At 45.2% G+C, this 21392-nt stretch overlaps 2 protein-coding genes across 10 annotated transcripts in view; one reads left to right on the forward strand and one right to left on the reverse strand.

Moving 5' to 3' along the window:
* Positions 1-210: 210 nt before the first annotated feature.
* Positions 211-11523, forward strand: LOC106562533 (gliomedin). The gene is made up of 11 exons (XM_014127469.3): positions 211-980; positions 1215-1789; positions 2371-2422; positions 2588-2614; positions 4515-4613; positions 7122-7214; positions 9157-9297; positions 9590-9676; positions 9807-9932; positions 10093-10243; positions 10933-11523. The coding sequence occupies exons 1-11, from the start codon at positions 665-667 to the stop codon at positions 11396-11398; spliced, it is 2133 nt and encodes a 710-aa protein (XP_013982944.2). The 5' UTR covers positions 211-664; the 3' UTR covers positions 11399-11523.
* Positions 11524-13120: 1597 nt separating this feature from the next.
* Positions 13121-21392, reverse strand: part of LOC106562546 (dmX-like protein 2) — a 105101-nt gene continuing 96829 nt past the window's right edge. For all 9 annotated transcript variants that reach the window (XM_082957884.1, XM_082957883.1, XM_082957882.1 and 6 more), the window contains 5 exons: positions 20691-20768; positions 20097-20188; positions 19947-19999; positions 17520-17737; positions 13121-15234 (listed from right to left, as the gene is read on the reverse strand). In XM_082957884.1, the coding sequence (XP_082814010.1) occupies positions 15025-15234; positions 17520-17737; positions 19947-19999; positions 20097-20188; positions 20691-20768 (651 nt within the window). In that variant the 3' untranslated portion in view covers positions 13121-15024. The remainder of the gene's footprint in view (positions 15235-17519; positions 17738-19946; positions 20000-20096; positions 20189-20690; positions 20769-21392) is intronic.

Consider the following 21392-nt stretch of genomic DNA (forward strand, 5'->3'; position numbering starts at 1 on the left):
TAGAATGGGTTGTGTGGAATATAAATCAGGTGACTGAACAGACGAGGGGTTTCTTCCCTTCCCAGACAAGCCCAGAGGATTGTGTAATGCCCACCCCTACACACACACACACACACACACACACACTTTCCCACACACGCACACAACCTCCAATCTACTGTGTGCACACATACACATAACCCTGACTCCCCTCAACTGACACACACTCAACACAACGAGGAGTACCATTCTGTCCTCAGTGAGACCACCAAGTCTCTTCAGATCAGACCTAGAGATCAGGACATCTTTCCTTCGGGACCTCTTTGATTCTATTTGGAACACTAGGACCAGATTCTTCTTCAGACTGAACTCGACATACAGATGCAGTCTAGAGTTTGGGACTACAGATACATAATCTGTTCTGTTGAATTGGAATTGGACCTGATTTCTCACTCAGACGTACAGTATTTATGGTCTGGAGTAGACATATACACTTCTGTCCTCTTGGATTCTATTGGAATTGTAGTCTCCCTCTTTAGAAGAAAGGGTATTTCTTGGATTCTGCTCTAGCCCACTAGACTAGACCTGGGACTAATCTTCCAAGACTCACTCCCTTTGTGTTTTTGGATTCTGTTGGAGAAGATATACTTCTTGGACTGTCTCTAACCATATTATCCGGTTCTGAATGCTGAAGCTAGTCGCTGACTCCCGGAAGAGAGGAGGTGGAGGAGGGATTGGGGGGTGTGAGATGCTCCCCTCACGCCCCAATCTGTCTGTCCCCCTGCGGGTGATTATCTACGGGACGTGTGCCTTGGCACTGGTCAACACTGTGGCTCTCCTGGTGCTCCTAGTGCAACAGAACCAGCTGTGGAGCCATGTGGAGCTCACCGAGGCCAGGCTGGAGGAGGTGGAACAGAGCTCCATGGTGGAGTTCTTCCAGGAGGTGCCCCGAGAAGGTGTAGCAGCAGGAGACACAGGAAGGCTGGCTGAGCTAAGAGGAGGTGCTGCTGCTCTTTTTATACTGCTATGTTTTCACAACTTTTATTGTTGATCGTTGTCTGTTTGTCTTTGTGGCTGTGTGTACATACTGCAATGATGAATCTGTCGTGGACAGACATACGTAACATAGATGAATTGCTGACACTAGTTCTGGGTTTCCAAGACGATGCAATGATTGATAAAACAATTACCCCTCAGGGATTAATCAAGTACAGGTATTTCTTATCTTATCTTAGGCCCAGGGTGGCTTGCAGGGCTGCGTGGAGGAGGTGCAGGAGGAGGTGAAAGGGGTCTGGGGAAGGAGCAGAGGGAGCAGGGGGAGTACCAGTACTCCCGTAACAAGAGGAGTCGTGAGCTGGAGAGGGAGCTACGACAGGAGTTAAAGGAGGAGCTGAGGCTAGAGCTGAGGGAGCTGAACCATCAGGAGAGCCAGGAACTCCTGCAGGAGGTGACCCAGGGGCTACATCAGGGGCAGGAGGTGACGCAGGGGCTACATCAGGGGCAGGAGGTGACCCAGGGGCTACATCAGGGGCAGGAGGTGACCCAGGGGCTACATCAGGGGCAGGAAACGGGGCGAGGTGGGCTGGACACAGGAGAGGAGGTACACCCTGAGTTGAGAGAGGAGTTACACCACGGGTTGAGGGAAAAGATGGACAAGGAGATGGACAAGGAGATGGACAAGGAGATGGGGAAGGAGATGGGGAAGAAGATGAGACATGAGCTGAACCACAAACACAGGAAGACAAAGGGCTTCCAGAAGACTGAGATACAGGACGACATGATGATGATGATGACCTATTCTATGGTGCCAGTAAGCTAGGCTACTCCATGTCTCTTTGTATGTGTGCGTGTGTGTGTGTGTGTGTGTGTGTGTGTGTGTGTGTGTGTGTGTGTGTGTGTGTGTGTGTGTGTGTGTGTGTGTGTGTGTGTGTGTGTGTGTGTGTGTGTGTGTGTGTGTGTGTGTGTGTGAGTGTGTGTGTGTGTGTGTGTGTGTGTGTGTGTGTGTGTGTGTGTGTGTGTGTGTGTGTGTGTGTGTGTGTGTGTGTGTGTGTGTGTGTGTGTGGGCGCTGAGGTATGTAGTGAGCATCTCAGACGTAAGCACTGGCATTTATATACAGTACATGATCCGTTTGAAAGAGAAAAAGCTGTGTTTTACAGCTAGAACAATCAGTCATAGAAAAACTATGAACAGACTCTTATCAGACAAGATTCATGACTCTTGTTAACAAAACTGTGTTAAAGTCTGTTATGTCATTTTTATATAGTTTCATTTATTTCATTCTGTTGTATACTACTGAAATGTTCATACATGCTAAAATGTGAAGACATGCTGTATGCATCTATTTTCTTCTCTTCCTAAATAAAAGGGGTTATTTGTTTGTTTGATTCCAGGTCAAAGTGTTGTTGGATATCTGTAACAGCACCAAGGGAGTCTGCATAGCTGGTATGTCCCAATAATGACAAGAACAGTAATACTAATTCACACTCTTCTTTCCCTACTGTAACTCTGAAGTGAATTCAAGTGGAGTTTCACACACTTTCCAACATGTTCTCACCAGTCAAGGTGCTGTGTGTTATCATCCCCTGATCTCTCTATGTTGTGTTGTAGGACCACCCGGCCCTCCTGGACCCCCTGGTAAGTTATCAACTGATTAAACACTTTAATGATTCATATTGATCATCTCAGCCATCACTCAAAACCTTTTTAGCCGTACCACAGCTTTTTGCTAGAGTGACCCATAAGCATATCCCAGTAACTTGGTGTAACCATGGCAAAACGACAGACAACAACCTGGACCCACACATAATGTTAAGTATCCCAATGACTCTTCCAGAGCATCTCTGGGATATTGCTTAAGATTGTGTATTTATTAAATGTTTTGCTCACGGATATGCATCTGTACTTCAGATATTACTCCTGCATGGTTGTAATGTGTTTGTATACGATAGGTCTGCCTGACCATGTAAAGTACTGTGGTTGTAATGTATTTATGATAGGACTGCCTGACCATGTAAAGTAATGTGGTTGTAACGTATGTATGGCAGGGCTGCCTGACCATGTCAAGTACTGTGGTTGTAATGTATGTATGGCAGGGCTGCCTGACCATGTAAAGTAATGTGGTTGTAATGTATGTATGGAAGGACTGCCTGACCATGTCAAGTACTGTGGTTGTAATGTATGTATGGCAGGGCTGCCTGACCATGTAAAGTAATGTGGTTGTAATGTATGTATGGAAGGACTGCCTGACCATGTCAAGTACTGTGGTTGTAATGTATGTATGGCAGGGCTGCCTGACCATGTAAAGTAATGTGGTTGTAATGTATGTATGGAAGGACTGCCTGACCATGTCAAGTACTGTGGTTGTAATGTATGTATGGCAGGGCTGCTTGACCATGTAAAGTAATGTGGTTGTAATGTATGTATGGCAGGGCTGCCTGACCATATCAAGTACTGTGGTTGTATATGATAGGGCTGCCTGACCATGTAAAGTACTGTGGTTGTAACGTATATATGGTAGGGCTGCCTGACCATGTAATGTACTGTGGTTGTAATGTATGTATGGTAGGGCTGTCTGACCATGTAAAGTACTGTGGTTGTAATGTATGTATGGTAGGGCTGCCTGACCATGTAAAGTAATGTGGTTGTAACGTATGTATGGTAGGGCTGTCTGACCATGTAAAGTACTGTGGTTGTAATGTGTTTGTATACGATAGGTCTGCCTGACCATGTAAAGTACTGTGGTTGTAATGTATGTATGGTAGGACTGCCTGACCATGTAAAGTACTGTGGTTGTAATCTATGTATGGTAGGGCTGTCTGACCATGTAAAGTACTGTGGTTGTAATGTGTTTGTATATGATAGGTCTGCCTGATCATGTAAAGTACTGTGGTTGTAATGTATGTGTGGCAGGGCTGCCTGACCATGTAATGTACTGTGGTTGTAATGGTTTTATGATAGGGCTGCCTGACCATTTAAAGTACTGTGGTTGTAATGTATTTATGATAGGTCTGCCTGACCATGTAAAGTACTGTGGTTGTAATGTATTTATGATAGGTCTGCCTGATCATGTAAAGTACTGTGGTTGTAATGTATGTATGGTAGGGCTGCTTGACCATGTAAAGTACTGTTGTTGTAATGTATTTGTATATGATAGGTCTGCCTGACCATGTAAAGGAGGCTTTCCCTGTGGCTCAGTTGGTAGAGCATGGTGTTTGCAACGCCAGCATGGTGTGTGCAATGCCAGGGTTGTGGGTTCAATTCCCACGGGGGGCCAGTACAAAAAATAAATAAATAATGCATGAAATGAAATGTATGCATTCACTACTGTAAGTCGCTCTGGATAAGAGTGTCTGCTAAATGACTGTAATGTGGTTGTAATGTATTTATGATAGGTCTGCCTGGCCATGTAAAGTACTGTGGTATGTATGTATGTATGGCAGGGCTGCCTGACCATGTAAACTACTGTGCTTGTAATGTATTTATGATTGGTCTGCCTGACCATGTAAAGTACTGTGGTTTAATGTATGTATTTCAGGGCTACCTGGCCTGAATGGTCTGCCTGGGCACAATGGCACTGAAGGCATCCCAGGACTAGACGGACTGCCTGGGGCTGATGGAAAACAAGGCAAGAGAGGTACGGGGTGAAAGACCCTCTTACAGTAAAATAGAGAATTGTTCTTGCTCTCTATTTTCTGCCAAATTGTATCTTTCTGTCTATCATCTGATGTGTCCATTATGTATTGTTACCTGGGGCTCTGTCTGGTTCTGTGACTGAAAAGAGAGCGATAATAGAACATATAGAAAAGGTAGAGCAGATCTCCTCAGGGTCAATAACATGCACCCTAACACACACAACCTCAGACACACAAGCAGCCTCTCACACACACACACACACACACACACACACACACACACACACACACACACACACACACACACACACACACACACACACACACACACACACACACACACACACACACACACATAGTGTAGAAACACACACACAACCGCAGATACACACACACACACATATATTCAGACTCACACATGCACACACGCACACACTTACACACCTACACTTGCACACAATTACCCCACGGTGCACCCAGATACACACATAAGCCACACACACACACAGATCTCCACATACAGTCATGGCCAAAGGTTTTGAGAATGACACAAATATTAATTTTCACTAAGTCTGCTGCCTCAGTTTGTATGATGACAATTTGTATATACTCCAGAAGGTTATGAAGAGTGATCAGACGAATTGCAATTAATTGCAAAGTCCCTCTTTGCCATGCAAATGAACTGAATCCCCAAAAAACATTTCCACTGCATTTCTGCAGAAGGCTTCAGGGCGCCCAAGAAAGTCCAGCAAGCGCCAGGACCATCTCCTAAAGTTGATTCAGCTGCGGGATCGGGGCACCACCAGTACAGAGCTTGCTCAGGAATGGCAGCAGGCAGGTGTGAGTGCATCTGCACGCACAGTGAGGCGAAGACTTTTGGAGGATGGCCTGGTGTCAAGAAGGGCAGCAAAGAAGCCACTTCTCTCCAGGAAAACCATCAGGGACAGACTGATATTCTGCAAAAGGTACAGGGATTGGACTGCTGAGGACTGAGGTACAGTCATTTTCTCTGATGAATCCCCTTTCCGATTGTTTGGGGCATCCGGAAAAAAGCTTGTCCGGAGAAGACAAGGTGAGCGCTACCATCAGTCCTGTGTCATGCCAACAGTAAAGCATCCTGAGACCATTCATGTGTGGGGTTGCTTCTCAGCCAAAGGAGTGGGCTCACTCACAATTTTGCCTAAGAACACAGCCATGAATAAAGAATGGTACCAACACATCCTCCGAGAGCAACTTCTCCCAACCATCCAGGAACAGTTTGGTGACGAACAATGCCCTTTCCAGCAAGATGGAGCACCTTGCCATAAGGCAAAAGTGATAACTAAGTGGCTCGGTGAACAAAACATCAATATTTTGGGTCCATGGCCAGGAAACTCCCCAGACCTTAATCCCATTGAGAACTTGTGGTCAATCCTCAAGAGGTGGGTGGACAAACAAAAACGCACAAATTCTGACAAACTCCAAGCATTGATTATGCAAGAATGGGCTGCCATCAGTCAGGATGTGGCCCAGAAGTTAATTGACAGCATGCCAGGGCAGATTGCAGAGGTCATGAAAAAGAAGGGTCAACACTGCAAATATTGACTCTTTGCATCAACTTCATGTAATTGTCAATAAAATCCTTTGACACTTATGAAATGCTTGTAATTATACTTCAGTATTCCATAGTAACATCTGACAAAAATATCTAAAGACACTGAAGCAGCAAACTTTGTGGAAATTAATATTTGTGTCATTCTCAAAACCTTTGGCCACGACTGTACATAACACTTTCTTTCGCCTATTCTTAATTCCAACAGTCATTGGACAGCCATTCAGATCTATCCAGAGATATGTGATGTGTCACAATGCTGAATCATGTTCTCCACTGTGGTGGGCTTCGGTTTCTCTCCATTCAAACACCATAGAACCGGAAACGGAGGAAGAAAGGAAACTGCTCTTCTGTCCCACAGTAGACTAATGTTATTCATGACTCTGTGGTTTTGGGCTGCTCTTGAAGGGGCTGTAAACCTCATTCTCCCATCAGCCCACTGGTGCGTTCCTCAGGAGGGAAGGACATGATTCACACCCTATTTCCTATATAGTGCACTACTTTTGACCAGAGCCCTATGGGCCCTGATCAAAAGTAGGGCACTAAATAGACAATATTTTAGCAGCCCAGGAGAAGTCTTGTACTTTTTATTTCGATGGCTCCAAATGGTTCATGGTTTACTGGAATGGCTTTGACTTGACGAATCCTTGGAATTTACAGACTGGAAGCGATGATTTAGTAGGCCCATGTCTAGTTCACATTGTGGGAACTCTTTTCTTAACAGTAGCTCAGATATAAGAACCCACGTCTCGCACATTACCCAGGCTTGACTCATTTGATTGTGGTCTTTGAGAATCTTATGAAGCTAGGGTTTATTTTTGGGTCAGGCCTATATGAATTCCTGTTCCATTCCATGTCTCAAGTTAGGATTTGTAAATCACCTGCACATATGAAAAACGATAACTGTGTTCCTTCACAGGTGAGAAAGGTGAGCCGGGGAAGAAAGGAGATAGAGGAGACCCTGGATCCGCAGGAGAAAATACACAATCGTCCAACGATGTCATCTTGGAGGGTAAGAACGGACAGAAATGTCCACTGTCTATATTAGATACCTCACAATTACAACATCACTATGACTCCTACAGTGAGGGAAAAAGTATTTGATCCCCTGCTGATTTTGTACGTTTGCCCACTGACAAAGAAATTATCAGTCTATAATTTTAATGGTAGGTTTATTTGAACAGTGAGAGACAGAATAACAACAAAAAAATCAAAAAAACGCACGTCAAAAATGTTATAAATTGATTTGCATTTTAATGAGGGAAATAAGTATTTGACCCCTCTGCAAAACATGACTTAGTACTTGGTGGCAAACCCCTTGTTGGCAATCACAGAGGTCAGACGTTTCTTGTAGTTGGCCATCAAGTTTGCACACATCTCAGGAGGGATTTTGTCTCACTCCTCTTTGCAGATCTTCTCCAAGTCATTAAGGTTTCAAGGCTGACGTTTGGCAACTCGAACCTTCAGCTCCCTCCACAGATTTTCTATGGGATTAAGGTCTGGAGACTGGCTAGGCCACTCCAGGACCTTAATGTGCTTCTTCTTGAGCCGCTCCTTTGTTGCCTTGGCCGTGTGTTTTGGGTCATTGTCATGCTGGAATACCCATCCATGACCGATTTTCAATGCCCTGGCTGAGGGAAGGAGGTTCTTACCCAAGATTTGATGGTACATGGCCCCGTCCATCGTCCCTTTGATACGGTGAAGTTGTCCTGTCCCCTTAGCAGAAAAACACCCCCAAAGCATAATGTTTCCACCTCCATGTTTGACGGTGGGGATGGTGTTCTTGGGGTCATAGGCAGCATTCCTCCTCCTCCAAACACGGCGAGTTGAGTTGATGCCAAAGACCTCCATTTTGGTCTCATCTGACCACAACACTTTCACCCAGTTGTCCTCTGAATCATTCAGATGTTCATTGGCAAACTTCAGACGGGCATGTATATGTGCTTTCTTGAGCAGGGGGACCTTGCGGGCGCTGCAGGATTTCAGTCCTTCACGGCGTAGTGTGTTACCAATTGTTTTCTTGGTGACTATGGTCCCAGCTGCCTTGAGATCATTGACAAGATCCTCCCGTGTAGTTCTGGGCTGATTCCTCACCGTTCTCATGATCATTGCAACTCCACGAGGTGAGATCTTGCATGGAACCCAGGCCGAGGGAGATTGACAGTTCTTTTGTGTTTCTTCCATTTGCGAATAATCGCACCAACTATTGTCACCTTCTCACCAAGCTGCTTGGCGATGGTCTTGTAGCCCATTCCAGCCTTGTGTAGGTCTGCAATCTTGTCCATGACATCCTTGGAGAGCTCTTTGGTCTTGGCCATGGTGGAGAGTTTGGAATCTGATTGATTGATTGCTTCTGTGGACAGGTGTCTTTTATACAGGTAACAAGCTGAGATTAGGAGCACTCCCTTTAAGTGTGTGCTCCTAATCTCAGCTCGTTACCTGTATAAAAGACACCTGGGAGCCAGAAATCTTTCTGATTGAGAGGGGGTCAAATACTTATTTCCCTCGTAAAAATGTAAATCAATTTATAACATTTTTTACATTCATTTTTCTGGATTTTTTTGTTGTTATTCTGTCTCTCACTGTTCAAATAAACCTACTATTAAAATTATAGACTGATCATTTCTTTGTCAGTGGGCAAACATACAAAATCAGCAGTGGATCAAATACTTTTTTCCCTCACTGTACAGTACATGATGAGACTTGCTGTACCGTCACCAGAGTACACTCAAATGGTTCAGCACATACCTTTATTGCAAAATCTTAACAGATCTTCATTAGAACTGAAAATGAATGTGGTCTTATCACAACACATAACGTACCTGTATATGTTGCAACATTAGAGTGGGCAAGCCCTATCCTATTTCATGACCAGATTATCCAGTTTATGTCTGGACAGCTCTACTTGAAATACAATGTGATTGTGAAAATCCTTGTCTTTCGGGTCTGTCTAGGCCCCCCAGGTCCGGCTGGTCCTCCTGGTACTCCAGGCCCCATTGGCCCTCCTGGACCTCCTGGCCCACAAGGACCCCAGGGGCCCCCCAGAAACAGGAGCCACCGGGCCAATCTTCCCATCCACGCTGCCCAGACCCTGGGTGGGTAACTACCCTGCACACCACTACTTATCCTACCCAACTCCCGTATCTACCCCCCAACCCCCCCCCCCCACCATCCATGCTGCACAGACCCTCGAGTAACTACCCTGCACACCACTACTTATCCTACCCAACTCCCGTATCTACCCCCCCCCCCCACCCATCCATACTGCCCAGACCCTGGGTGAGTCAGCCTGTTACTATCTATCCTACAGTTCCCCTACCCACTTCCAACTCTCCTATTCATTCTAACATCATCACTTCTTTCATTGATTATCATTGACTATTTCAGATCCATCACATGCTGTACCAAACGATGGGACTCTGTCCGCCAAAGAGGCTGGGAAGTTACAAGAGATACCACTAAATAAGAAAAATGGTACAATGACTTGCATGACTTGAAGGATTTGTTTTAAAAGAAATAAACAAAACCTGAATATGACTGAATATGCAAACCAATCAATCTATCAATCAATTAAACAATAAATGTTTTATCTTCTGTCCCCCAGAGTGCATCATCAAGTCACTGATCAACCCCCGTAACGTATCTAAGATGGAGAGTACGTTCGGAACGTGGATGAAAGACACGGCTGTGCTGAACGACAAACGCATCTGGGTGGCCGAACACTTCTCTGGTACCTCCCAAACTCACACAACAGCCAATCAAATGTCTTTAGCATTTCTCTGGTACCAGACAAACGCAGACAACAGCCAGTCACATTATCTTTAGCACTTCTCTGGTACCTCCTACACACTCACACAACAACCAATCAACAACCAATCAAATGTCTTCAGGTCGTACGGTGAAGGAGTATAAGAGCATCACCTCATTCCAGAATGCCACCAGTGAGGTCATCGACGGCAGGAAGTTCTACCAGGGGTGTGGCCATGCCGTTCATAACGGATCCTTCTACTATCACATCGCCGGAACCTCCAACCTGGCCAGGTAAAGAACCATAGTTTGGTACCTCCAACATGGCCAGTTAAAGAACCATTGTTTGGCACCTCCAACCTGGGCAGGTAAAGAACCATAGTTTGGTACCTCCAACCTGGCCAGGTAAAGAACCATAGTTTGGAACCTCCAACCTGGCCAGGTAAAGAACCATAGTTTGGCATCTCCAACCTGGCCAGGTAAAGAACCATAGTTTGGCACCTCCAACCTGGGCAGGTAAAGAACCATAGTTTGGTACCTCCAACCTGGCCAGGTAAAGAACCATAGTTTGGTACCTCCAACCTGGCCAGGTAAAGAACCATAGTTTGGTACCTCCAACCTGGCCAGGTAAAGAACCCGAGCTTGGCACCTCAAACCTGGCCAGGTAAAGAAGGGATGGTAGTTATCCTGCTTGAATCTAATTGATCCCTTACTAGATACTTGTCTGAGAACAATGGATAGTTGTCAGAGGGAACTCAAGGTGAAGCTTTTTGGCCTTGTGCAATTAAAGTCTTGAAGAAAAATATTTTGTCTTTGTGATGTCACTGGCTGTGTATGATTCTGATCCTGTGACTGTTCTTTTCTTCTGTTGGTGTGACATTGTGGTGCACAGTTCCTAAGGAAAGCAAACAGAAAGCAAAGGTAAATGTAGAAATGTACATTGTTTATTTCTTACACCCTCCATCTCGCCATCCATCCCCCAGGTTCGACCTGCAGTCCAAGCGTCTCCACACCCTGGCCATCGACAATGCTCTGTACCACAACCTGTCCTACCTTTTCTATAACTCCAAGACCTACTTCAAGCTGGCGGCGGATGAGAACGGCCTGTGGCTCATCTTTGCCTCCAGTCTGGACGACAGCATTATGGTGGCCCAGCTGGACCTGAAGAGCTTCTCCGTCACATCGTACATCAACACCACCTACCCTAGGACCAAGGCCGGCAACGCCTTCGTGGCCTGTGGCGTGCTCTACGTCACCGACACCAAGGACACCCGTGTGACCTTCACCTTCGACCTCCTGAAGGGGAAACCGGTCAACGTGACCTTTGACCTGAGGTCCCCTGGCGGGGTGCTGGCCATGCTGTCCTATAGCCCCAATGACAGACACCTGTATGTGTGGGATCAGAGCTACGTGAAGCTGTATGTGGTGCACTTCATCTCTGATGACTGAGACAGTGTTTTGACGGTATTCTGATAGTGTTTTGATGGTATTCTGAGGATGTTTTGATGGTATTTTTACAGTATTGTGACAGTATTTTGATGGCATTCTGATTAAAGATGAACAGCACTCGTGAATATGATGGTTATTTTTTATTTAGAATATGTACGGCTTCCGGAGACACCTGAAACCCCACCTCTTTAAGGAATACCTAGGATAGGATAAAGTAATCCTTCTAACCCCCCCTTAAAAGATTTAGATGCACTATTGTAAAGTGGTTGTTCCACTGGATATCATAAGGTGAATGCACCAATTTGTAAGTCGCTCTGGATAAGAGCGTCTGCTAAATGACGTAAATGTAAATGTAATGCCATCTCAACAAGGACTCTTTTCTAATGGCTTTTTGTGACTGCTGGCTGGGATAAAACACCCTCTTTGTGAGTGCTGTTAAAATATTTGTTTAAATTGGATTACAGCTTCCAAAGATGCACACACTGTACCTTTTCCAATGTAGAGTTTAACTGAATAAGGGCTTATCAGAGTAGGAAGTAGATCATTATAATATAATTGTTAGTCTATTTTGTATTGTGGCGATGGTTTAAACAGTAAAATAATTGCTGTACTGTTTTCCATATGAGATTGTGTAATTATCTTTTTGTAAGGATACTTACTAACAGTTTGACTTGTTATGTCTCTCACTTGTATATTATATTTATTTGGAAAATGTAACTCTTTTTTAAGGTCTACCCTGGAAACATGGCTTTTTGTGGAGTTAATACTATTTATAGCTGTAAAGTCCTTACTAGACTTTCCCTGACTGCATGACAAAATATGTATCAGAAATGAGTTTCCATATTTACTTGGATCCTACCATGACCAGCATCCCTTAGAGAGCAAAATGTTTTAAAAATATCTATATTGAAAATCTGTGCATATGTTTATTCCCGACAATGAAATTTGCCGCTGCATTGTCTCTACTGATTATCATGCCTAGAGAGAGAAAATACAGAAACAAGCATAAAATCAACCTGATGAAATAAAAATAATTTATTCAACTTACAAAGGTAGAACAACCTGCTATAAATTCCTGTATATTCCTATATTCTCTCTCTGGACTCTCTCTAGTCATAGCCTCACCATAGTGAGCTTTAGATAGATATATACTGTAGATACCTGAACAACACTTTACTTAAAGCACCTTGTTATGAAGTGTTAATATCTTATATAGACATGAATATCCCCTTATATATGTTATAGAGCATTATGAAGTGTTAATATCTTATATAGACATGAATATCCCCTTATATATGTTATAGAGCATTATGAAGTGTTAATATCTTATATAGACATGAATATCCCCATAGATGTTATAGAGCATTATGAAGTGTTAATATCTTATATAGACATGAATATCCCCTTATAGATGTTATAGAGCATTATGAAGTGTTAATATCTTATATAGACATGAATATCCCCTTATAGATGTTATAGAGCATTATGAAGAATGTACCATAAAGCAAAACAAGGCTCGGTACCTTTTTGTAAGGCGCCTAGCGTGTTATTGCTTCACTGTGATGTTTTTAATGATGCTCTATGACTGCATCTATAAGGTGACCTATGAATGTTTATAAGGAATTCGTAAGTATAAGGCTTCATAAGTACTAGCATTATACACACGACAGAAGGTAGAATATGTAAACATAGATGTCAGAGATCAGACGTGGTACCCAGAGGGAGGGAAGGAAACACAAATCTGTTTAATAATAATACGTATAATAGTAAAAACAATACAAACATTTAACAAAAAATACAACTAATCCAGCCGGTATGATACAAAACAAAAAATTAAGTAAAACGCTTTCATGTTTGTACAAGCTGCTGTGGTATTTCATATATTTATATATTAAAACTGTTTAACTTTTTACTACTAGGCCAAATACAGCCAGACATTCATTTGTATGTAACAGTAGTTTCTTTGTTCTTCTCATAGCCTATTCGTTTTGAAATAAACTTTTAGTGTCCCCAGATTTGAGTGCAAATATCTATTCAATAAGGTTTGTAAAAACAATACAGCACAGTAGTATCACCAAACACAAACCTATGCCATGTTGCACTATGTCCCAGTAAAATACAGTATTAACCCCTTACATTCCTAAAGTAAAAGCCAAAAAGTCCAACACAAATAACAACAGCCTGCAAAGAAACAACCAACCAACCAAAAACAAATAAGTGTGCAAAAACAGAACCATACAGAACATAACAGACCCATACAGAACATAACAGACCCATACAGAACATAACAGACCCATACAGAACATAACAGACCCATACAGAACATAACAGACCCATACAGAACATAACAGACCCATACAGAACATAACAGACCCATACAGAACATAACAGACCCATACAGAACATAACAGACCCATACAGAACATAACAGACCCATACAGAACATAACAGACCCCATGTGTTTCTTTCTTCCGGGGGGGGGGGGGGGGGGGGGGGGGGTATTCAGTGTGGAACAGACAGATGAGACATATAGACTACACACAGTCACAGGATCAAAACACACCATCTTCCAAACACAATGTTCTAGCAGTGAGGCCGCTGCTGCCGCACAAACAGGCTTTTGACGGCAGGCAGGCCGCAGATACAGAGAGGTGATCACATAGCTAGGATCAATCAATCAACAGATCTATCGATGGAGTAGGCTAGCGAGTCACTGGGCAGCCAGTGTTATGGGATGGGGTCACTATGGGGATAATGTGCCATTAAACTTTGTCATTAACAGTGAGATTAGCCAGGGAATGAAGAGGATGAAACCATTTCAACAAAATGCAGATCCAACAACTTTAGAGTCACACCAGACCACTGACTGACTGACTAAAGGAACCACAGTGCTGGTTAAATGTAGACGCTAAGAGACTTGTTCAGCTTATGGGCACAAAATGACAACAGATAGACACTTTAAGAGTTTTGAGCACTTGTACAGAGCACTATCATATCAATAAACCGTGAGATTGCACCGCTTAAAACCAGAACAGGAAGTCATGCATAGCTTTCATATGGACTGACACACTCATAAACGTCCAGCAGCCGCTTTTAAAACGACAGGAAATCTAACTGTTAAAATCAAGTATGGAACCTGTTGTTTTTACGTTTTAAAACACGCTTTTAGGCTTTGGGAAAGAAAAAAATATTCACAGCTCAATTGAACTTTTCTGATACGATTTCCGCTAGGTAAAGTCATACCGTACCGTACACTCTTTGTCGCTCTCTCAAAGCTGCTGAAACCTTGGTCATCTCTCAACATTTCACCTCTGCGTCACTCATACCATTAGAGCCCTCTCAACCAGCCTATCCAGTAGTGTAATATACTTAGTGATCTATCTGTAAACCTTTACCCCGATCTCTCTTCGTCTCTCTCACACAAGTCTAGGCTCTCTACACAATGTTATACTAGTGAAAGAAAGTTTGGTTAATCTTTCAACCTTACTCCTTCCTATCCACCGCCATTCAGACATACCACTTTCAGGTATTTACGTTTCTACAAGATGTTTGGTTATCATTTCAACGTTCAACCACTAACCAATCAGATGACCTCTCTACAGACAGTACAGGAAGTGGTTTGCGGTCTACAGAATGTCGAAGATGCTAGAGGGGATGTTGTAGCGGTCGGGTAGAACCCTCATCTTGAGGGTTCCGTCGGCGCCGCAGGTGAATATGCGGTTGCCGGGGCGGGTCTCCACCTGCATGACGCCCGCTCCGATGTTCCGGAAGATGGACTGCTTGGCATGCTCTGTGCTAAACGAGTGCATGAGGCCATGGCCTGCCAGTTTCCATACCTGGAGGAGGAGAGGGGGAGCAAAGGAAGAAGAGAGAGGTCAAGAGAAAGGCAATAATCAATACATTAATGGAATTACATGATGTCTTTCACAGATCAATCCTGTGCTACTCTCTCCTCTTCCATCCTATCATCTCTTCCCTCTGCTCAATCCTTCCCCAACCAATCTCAATTTTCTTCCTCTGTTTCTGCTGCTAAAGCCACTTTCTACCACTCTAACTTCAAAGCATCTGCCTCTAACCCTAGGAAGCTCTTTGCCACCTTCTCCTCCCTCCTGAACCCTCCTCCCCCTCCCCCCCCCCTCCTCCCTCTCTGCGGATGACTTCGTCAACCATTTTGAAAAGAAGGTCGACGACATCCGATCCTCGTTTGTTAAGTCAAACGACACCGCTGGTCCTGCTCACATTGCCCTACCCTGTGCTTTGACCTCTTTCTCCCCTCTCTCTCCAGATGAAATCTTGCGTCTTGTGAAGGCCGGCCGCCCAACAACCTGCCCGCTTGACCCTATCCCCTCCTCTCTTCTCCAGACCATTTCTGGAGACCTTCTCCCTTACCTCACCGCGCTGATCAACTCATCCTTGACCGCTGGCTACGTCCCTTCCGTCTTCAAGAGAGCGAGAGTTGCACCCCTTCTCAAAAAACCTACACTCGATCCCTCCGATGTCAACAACTACAGACCAGTATCCCTTCTTTCTTTTCTCTCCAAAACTCTTGAACGTGCCGTCCTTGGCCAGCTCTCCTGCTATCTCTCTCAGAATTACCTTCTCGATCCAAATCAGTCAGGTTTCAAGGCTGGTCATTCAACTGAGACTGCTCTTCTCTGTGACACGGAGGCTCTCCGCACTGCTAAAGCTAACTCTCTCTCCTCTGCTCTCATCCTTCTAGACCTATCTGCTGCCTTTGATACAGTGAACCATCAGATCCTCCTCTCCACCCTCTCCGAGTTGGGTATCTCCGGCGTGGCTCACTCTTGGATTGCGTCCTACCTGACAGGTCGCTCCTACCAGGTGGCGTGGTGAGAATCCGTCTCCGCACCACGTGCTCTCACCACTGGTGTCCCCCAGGGCTCAGTTCTAGGCCCTCTCCTATTCTCGCTATACACCAAGTCACTTGGCTCTGTCATATCCTCACATGGTCTATCCTATCATTGCTACGCAGACGACACACAATTAATCTTCTCCTTTCCCCCTTCTGATAACCAGGTGGCGAATCGCATCTCTGCATGTCTGGCAGACATATCAGTGTGGATGACGGATCACCACCTCAAGCTGAACCTCGGCAAGACGGAGCTGCTCTTCCTCCCGGGGAAGGACTGCCCTTTCCATGATCTCGCCATCACGGTGGACAACTCCATTGTGTCCTCCTCCCAGAGTGCTAAGAGCCTCGGCGTGACCCTGGACAACACCCTGTCGTTCTCCGCTAACATCAAGGCGGTGACCCGATCCTGTAGGTTCATGCTATACAACATTCGCAGAGTACAACCCTGCCTTACACAGGAAGCGGCGCAGGTCCTAATCCAGGCACTTGTCATCTCCAGTCTGGATTACTGCAACTCCCTGTTGGCGGGGCTCCCTGCCTGTGCCATTAAACCCCTACAACTCATCCAGAACGCCGCAGCCCGTCTGGTGTTCAACCTTCCCAAGTTCTCTCACGTCACCCCGCTCCTCCGCACACTCCACTGGCTTCCAGTTGAAGCTCGCATCTGCTACAAGACCATGGTGCTTGCCTACGGAGCTGTGAGGGGAACGGCACCTCCGTACCTTCAGGCTCTGATCAGGCCCTACACCCAAACAAGGGCACTGCGTTCATCCACCTCTGGCCTGCTGGCTCCCCTACCGCTGCGGAAGCACAGTTCCTGCTCAGCCCAGTCAAAACTGTTCGCTGCTCTGGCACCCCAATGGTGGAACAAGCTCCCTCACGACGCCAGGACAGGGGAGTCAATCACCACCTTCCGTAGACACCTGAAACCCCACCTCTTTAAGGAATACCTGGGATAGGATATAGTAATCCTTCTAACCCCCCCCCCCAAAAAAAAGATATAGATGTACTATTGTAAAGTGGTTGTTCCACTGGATATCATAAGGTGAATGCACCAATTTGTAAGTCGCTCTGGATAAGAGTGTCTGCTAAATGACGTAAATGTAAATACATTTTTACACACATTTGGTCATTGAAATACAGCTAGAAAGCACAGATTAATGGTTGACAGGGTTGGGAACAATTCCATTTCAATTCAGGAAGATTCTAATACCATTTTCCTCATTAAAAAGTAATAAGGAAAATCACCTTCATGTTCCCCTCAGCTGAGCCGGTTACGAAGAAGTCTTCAGAGGCGTCGAGCGCCAGGGCTTTGACGGCTGAGTCGTGGGCCTGGAAGGTGTGTAGCAGCTGTCTCTGTCGGATGTCAAACACACACACAAAGCCCTTCCTGCCTCCCGAGATCAACAGCTGCTGCTTGGGAGCGTACTGCAACACCGTTGCACCGTTCTCATGGCACGGGAAGGCTGGAGAGACACAGATGACATTCTGACTATGAGTTATGAGTAACAACACTAATACAGGGGAGAGTGGGGTAAGTTGAACCAAACAGTAAGTTGAACCAGCCCTTGTTTCTAGGAAACCATACATAAAATGTATAATTTGACCAAACATTTAGGAAAAGGACATCATTTCATGGAGTCTGTGAAAAAGTGGTAAGCAAGGTAAAAAAAAAAACTGATTTTCACTAAGCCAAATGAATGAATTGTGTTAGAGGTTTCATGATGCAGGTATCTAAACCAAAGTAGATCATTTAAAGATTGTTCTATACATCAGTTGGGCTCTCTATAAGCTTCAGGATGAGGTCCTAAACCTAGCATGAAAGTGCATCCTTGGATCTGTGTGGGTTAATATAGTAAAAATGTTTGCCTTGGGGTAAGAGCAAATGGCCATGGGATAAGTTTTCGCCAATGGCAAGTTGAGCAAAATGAAGTGTTTTATTTCCGGGCGTAGCGCGAGGTAGTATCGCTGGGATATTAGGTAACACGAGGGCCTATGTTAAATGTGTTAAAACAAGTACAAAGTTGTAGGTGTTAAGCCGTGTTAACAGATGCTTAAAATTATTAAAAGACAAACAAGCCATTGTGATGAATTGTGATCGGGAAATAAAGACAGACATAGTTTAAATAGGCACAGAAATGTGTAGGCAGCTTAATTACCCTGTAACTATGCTCAACTTACCCTGTTCCTATGCTCAACTTACCCTGTTCCTATGCTCAACTTACCCTGTTCCTATGCTCAACTTACCCTGTTCCTATGCTCAACTTACCCTGTTCCTATGCTCAACTTACCCTGTTCCTATGCTCAACTAAGATGTCCCAAGAGACCACTTTTTTGGGCCAAGCTATGTTTTCAAAACTGTAATGTTTACATGAATTCTGATTATTTCCAGGGATACACAACAACAACTGCCTTAATGTTACTGGACCCCAGGAAGAGTAGCTGCTGACTTGGCAACAGCTAATGGACCCCAGGAAGAGTAGCTGCTGCCTTGGCAGGAACTAATGGACCCCAGGAAGAGTAACTGCCGACTTGGCAACAGCTAATGGACCCCAGGAAGAGTAACTGCTGACTTGGCAGGAACTAATGGACCCCAGGAAGAGTAGCTGCTGCCTTGGCAGGAACTAATGGACCCCAGGAAGAGTAACTGCTGCCTTGGCAGGAACTAATGGACCACAGGAAGAGTAGCTGCTGACTTGGCAACAGCTAATGGACCCCAGGAAGAGTAACTGCTTCCTTGGCAACAGCTAATGGACCCCAGGAAGAGTAGCTACTGCCTTGGCAGGAACTAATTGACCCCAGGAAGAGTAGCTGCTGCCTTGGCAGAAACTAATGGACCACAGGAAGAGTAGCTGCTGACTTGGCAGGAACTAATGGACCACAGGAAGAGTAGCTGCTGCCTTGGCAGGAACTAATTGACCCCAGGAAGAGTAGCTGCTGCCTTGGCAGGAACTAATGGACCACAGGAAGAGTAGCTACTGCCTTGGCAGGAACTAATTGACCCCAGGAAGAGTAGCTGCTGCCTTGGCAGGAACTAATGGACCACAGGAAGAGTAGCTGCTGACTTGGCAGGAACTAATGGACCACAGGAAGAGTAGCTGCTGACTTGGCAGGAACTAATGGACCACAGGAAGAGTAGCTGCTGCCTTGGCAGGAACTAATGTGGATCCTTAATAAATACAAATACAAACATCCAGTTCTTGTTGCCTATTTATAAATGATTTATTAAATCATTATTTATTGAAGTTCTTGTCTCTCGTCATCATTGAACCTCTGCTAGCTACATTCTTCACCTCTGGCCTAAGAACAGTCCTTAGTCTGGAGTTATCATTGAACCTCTGCTAGCTACATTCTTCACCTCTGGCCTAAGAACAGTCCTTAGTCTGGAGTTATCACACAATACTCCCAGAGTTCTCATGCCTTATTGCTTAAATATCTTTGTTAAAAAGAAGTCTATATTTCCCTTGACGGAGTGATGCTGAATGTAAAAAATGTCCTAACTTACCCCACTCTCCTCTACTTTGCTTGATCAAGTCAAGATTTGACCGGTCACCTAATCTTTCACGTAATGGAGACACAATTGTGGCATCTAACTACTTCATTTGACTGGTTTTATCTACTGTGGTAACTTTGCATCTTCATTCCTGGTGGACTGAAATGACAACCAAATCTTACCATGCACCATGGTGTTACTAGGTGAAACAAGAGTGTCCCACAGGCATACATTTCTGGAGGAGAAAAGGAGAAAAAGGTTTCAGTCATTGGAGTTACTGTTATGACAGTACTAAGACTGGTGTAGTTATGATATGTAATGTTGATACTGACCTGCTGTCGTTGGACTGTCCTGCCGTTGCGATGAGACTGGAGGAAGTGATGAAGGCAAAATCACCACAGGTCTTAGTGTGGCACTGCCAACTCTACAGAGAGCGAGACAGAGAGCGAGACAGAGAGCGAGACAGAGAGCGAGACAGAGAGAGAGACAGAGAGAGAGAGAGAGAGAGAGAGAGAGAGAGAGAGAGAGAGAGAGAGAGCGAGAGAGAGAGGGAAAGAGAGAGGGAAAGAGAGAGGGAAAGAGAGAGAGGGAAGAGAGAGAGGGAAAGAGACAGAGAGAGAGAGAGGGTGAGCGAAAGAGAGACAGAGAGCGAGAGAGAGAGACAGAGAGAGGGGGGAGAGAAAGAAAAGAGAGATGGGGGAAAGACAGAGACCGAGCGAGAGAGGAAGGGAGATAGAAGGCTGTGTTAGCCTCAGCCAAGCAGACAGAGAATAAATCAATCACTCCCAATCGCTCTATCACTCACACACGCCCACTCTCTCTCTCCCACCCTCTGTAAAATCCCCATCCCTAATCCTTCAAGCACTAGTGTGTGTGTGTGTGTGTGCGTGCGTGCGTGCGTGTGTGCGCTCACGTGTGTTACGTACCACGTAGGGCTTGGGGTTGGAGGAGGTCTGGTTGACCTGCCACAGACTGAGGAAGCCTTCTCCATCTGATACACCACACTGGAGAGACAGACAGAGAGAGAGAGAGAGAGAGACAGAGAGATAGCGAGAGACAGAGAGAGAGATAGAGAGACAGAGAGAGAGATAGAGAGAGACAGAGAGAAAGACAGCGAGAGAGAGAGACAGAGAGAAAGACAGAGAGAAAGACAGAGAGAGAGACGGGCAGAGAGACACAGAGAGGGAGAGACGTGCAGAATGGATAGAGAGAGACACAGACAGACAGACAGACAGACAGACAGACAGACAGACAGACAGACAGACAGACAGACAGACAGACAGACAGACAGACAGACAGACAGACAGACAGACAGAGACAGAGAGAGAGAGACAGCGACACAGAGAGAGACAGACAGACAGACAGAGTCAGAGAGAGCAAGAGAGAGAGACACAGAGACAGAGAGAGAGAGAGAGAGAGAGAGAGACAGCGACACAGAGAGAGACAGACAGACAGAGTCAGAGACAGACAGAGTCAGAGAGCAAGAGAGAGAGACACTGAGAGAGAGAGAGCGAGACACACACAGAGAGAGCGAGACAGACACAGAGAGAGCGAGACAGACACAGAGAGAGCGAGACAGACACAGAGAGAGCGAGACAGACACAGAGAGAGCGAGACACAGAGAGATC

Source organism: Salmo salar, chromosome 11 (assembly GCF_965601325.2).
Source record: "Salmo salar chromosome 11, fSalSal1, whole genome shotgun sequence".
In the NCBI taxonomy this organism is placed as follows: Eukaryota; Metazoa; Chordata; class Actinopteri; order Salmoniformes; family Salmonidae; genus Salmo; species Salmo salar.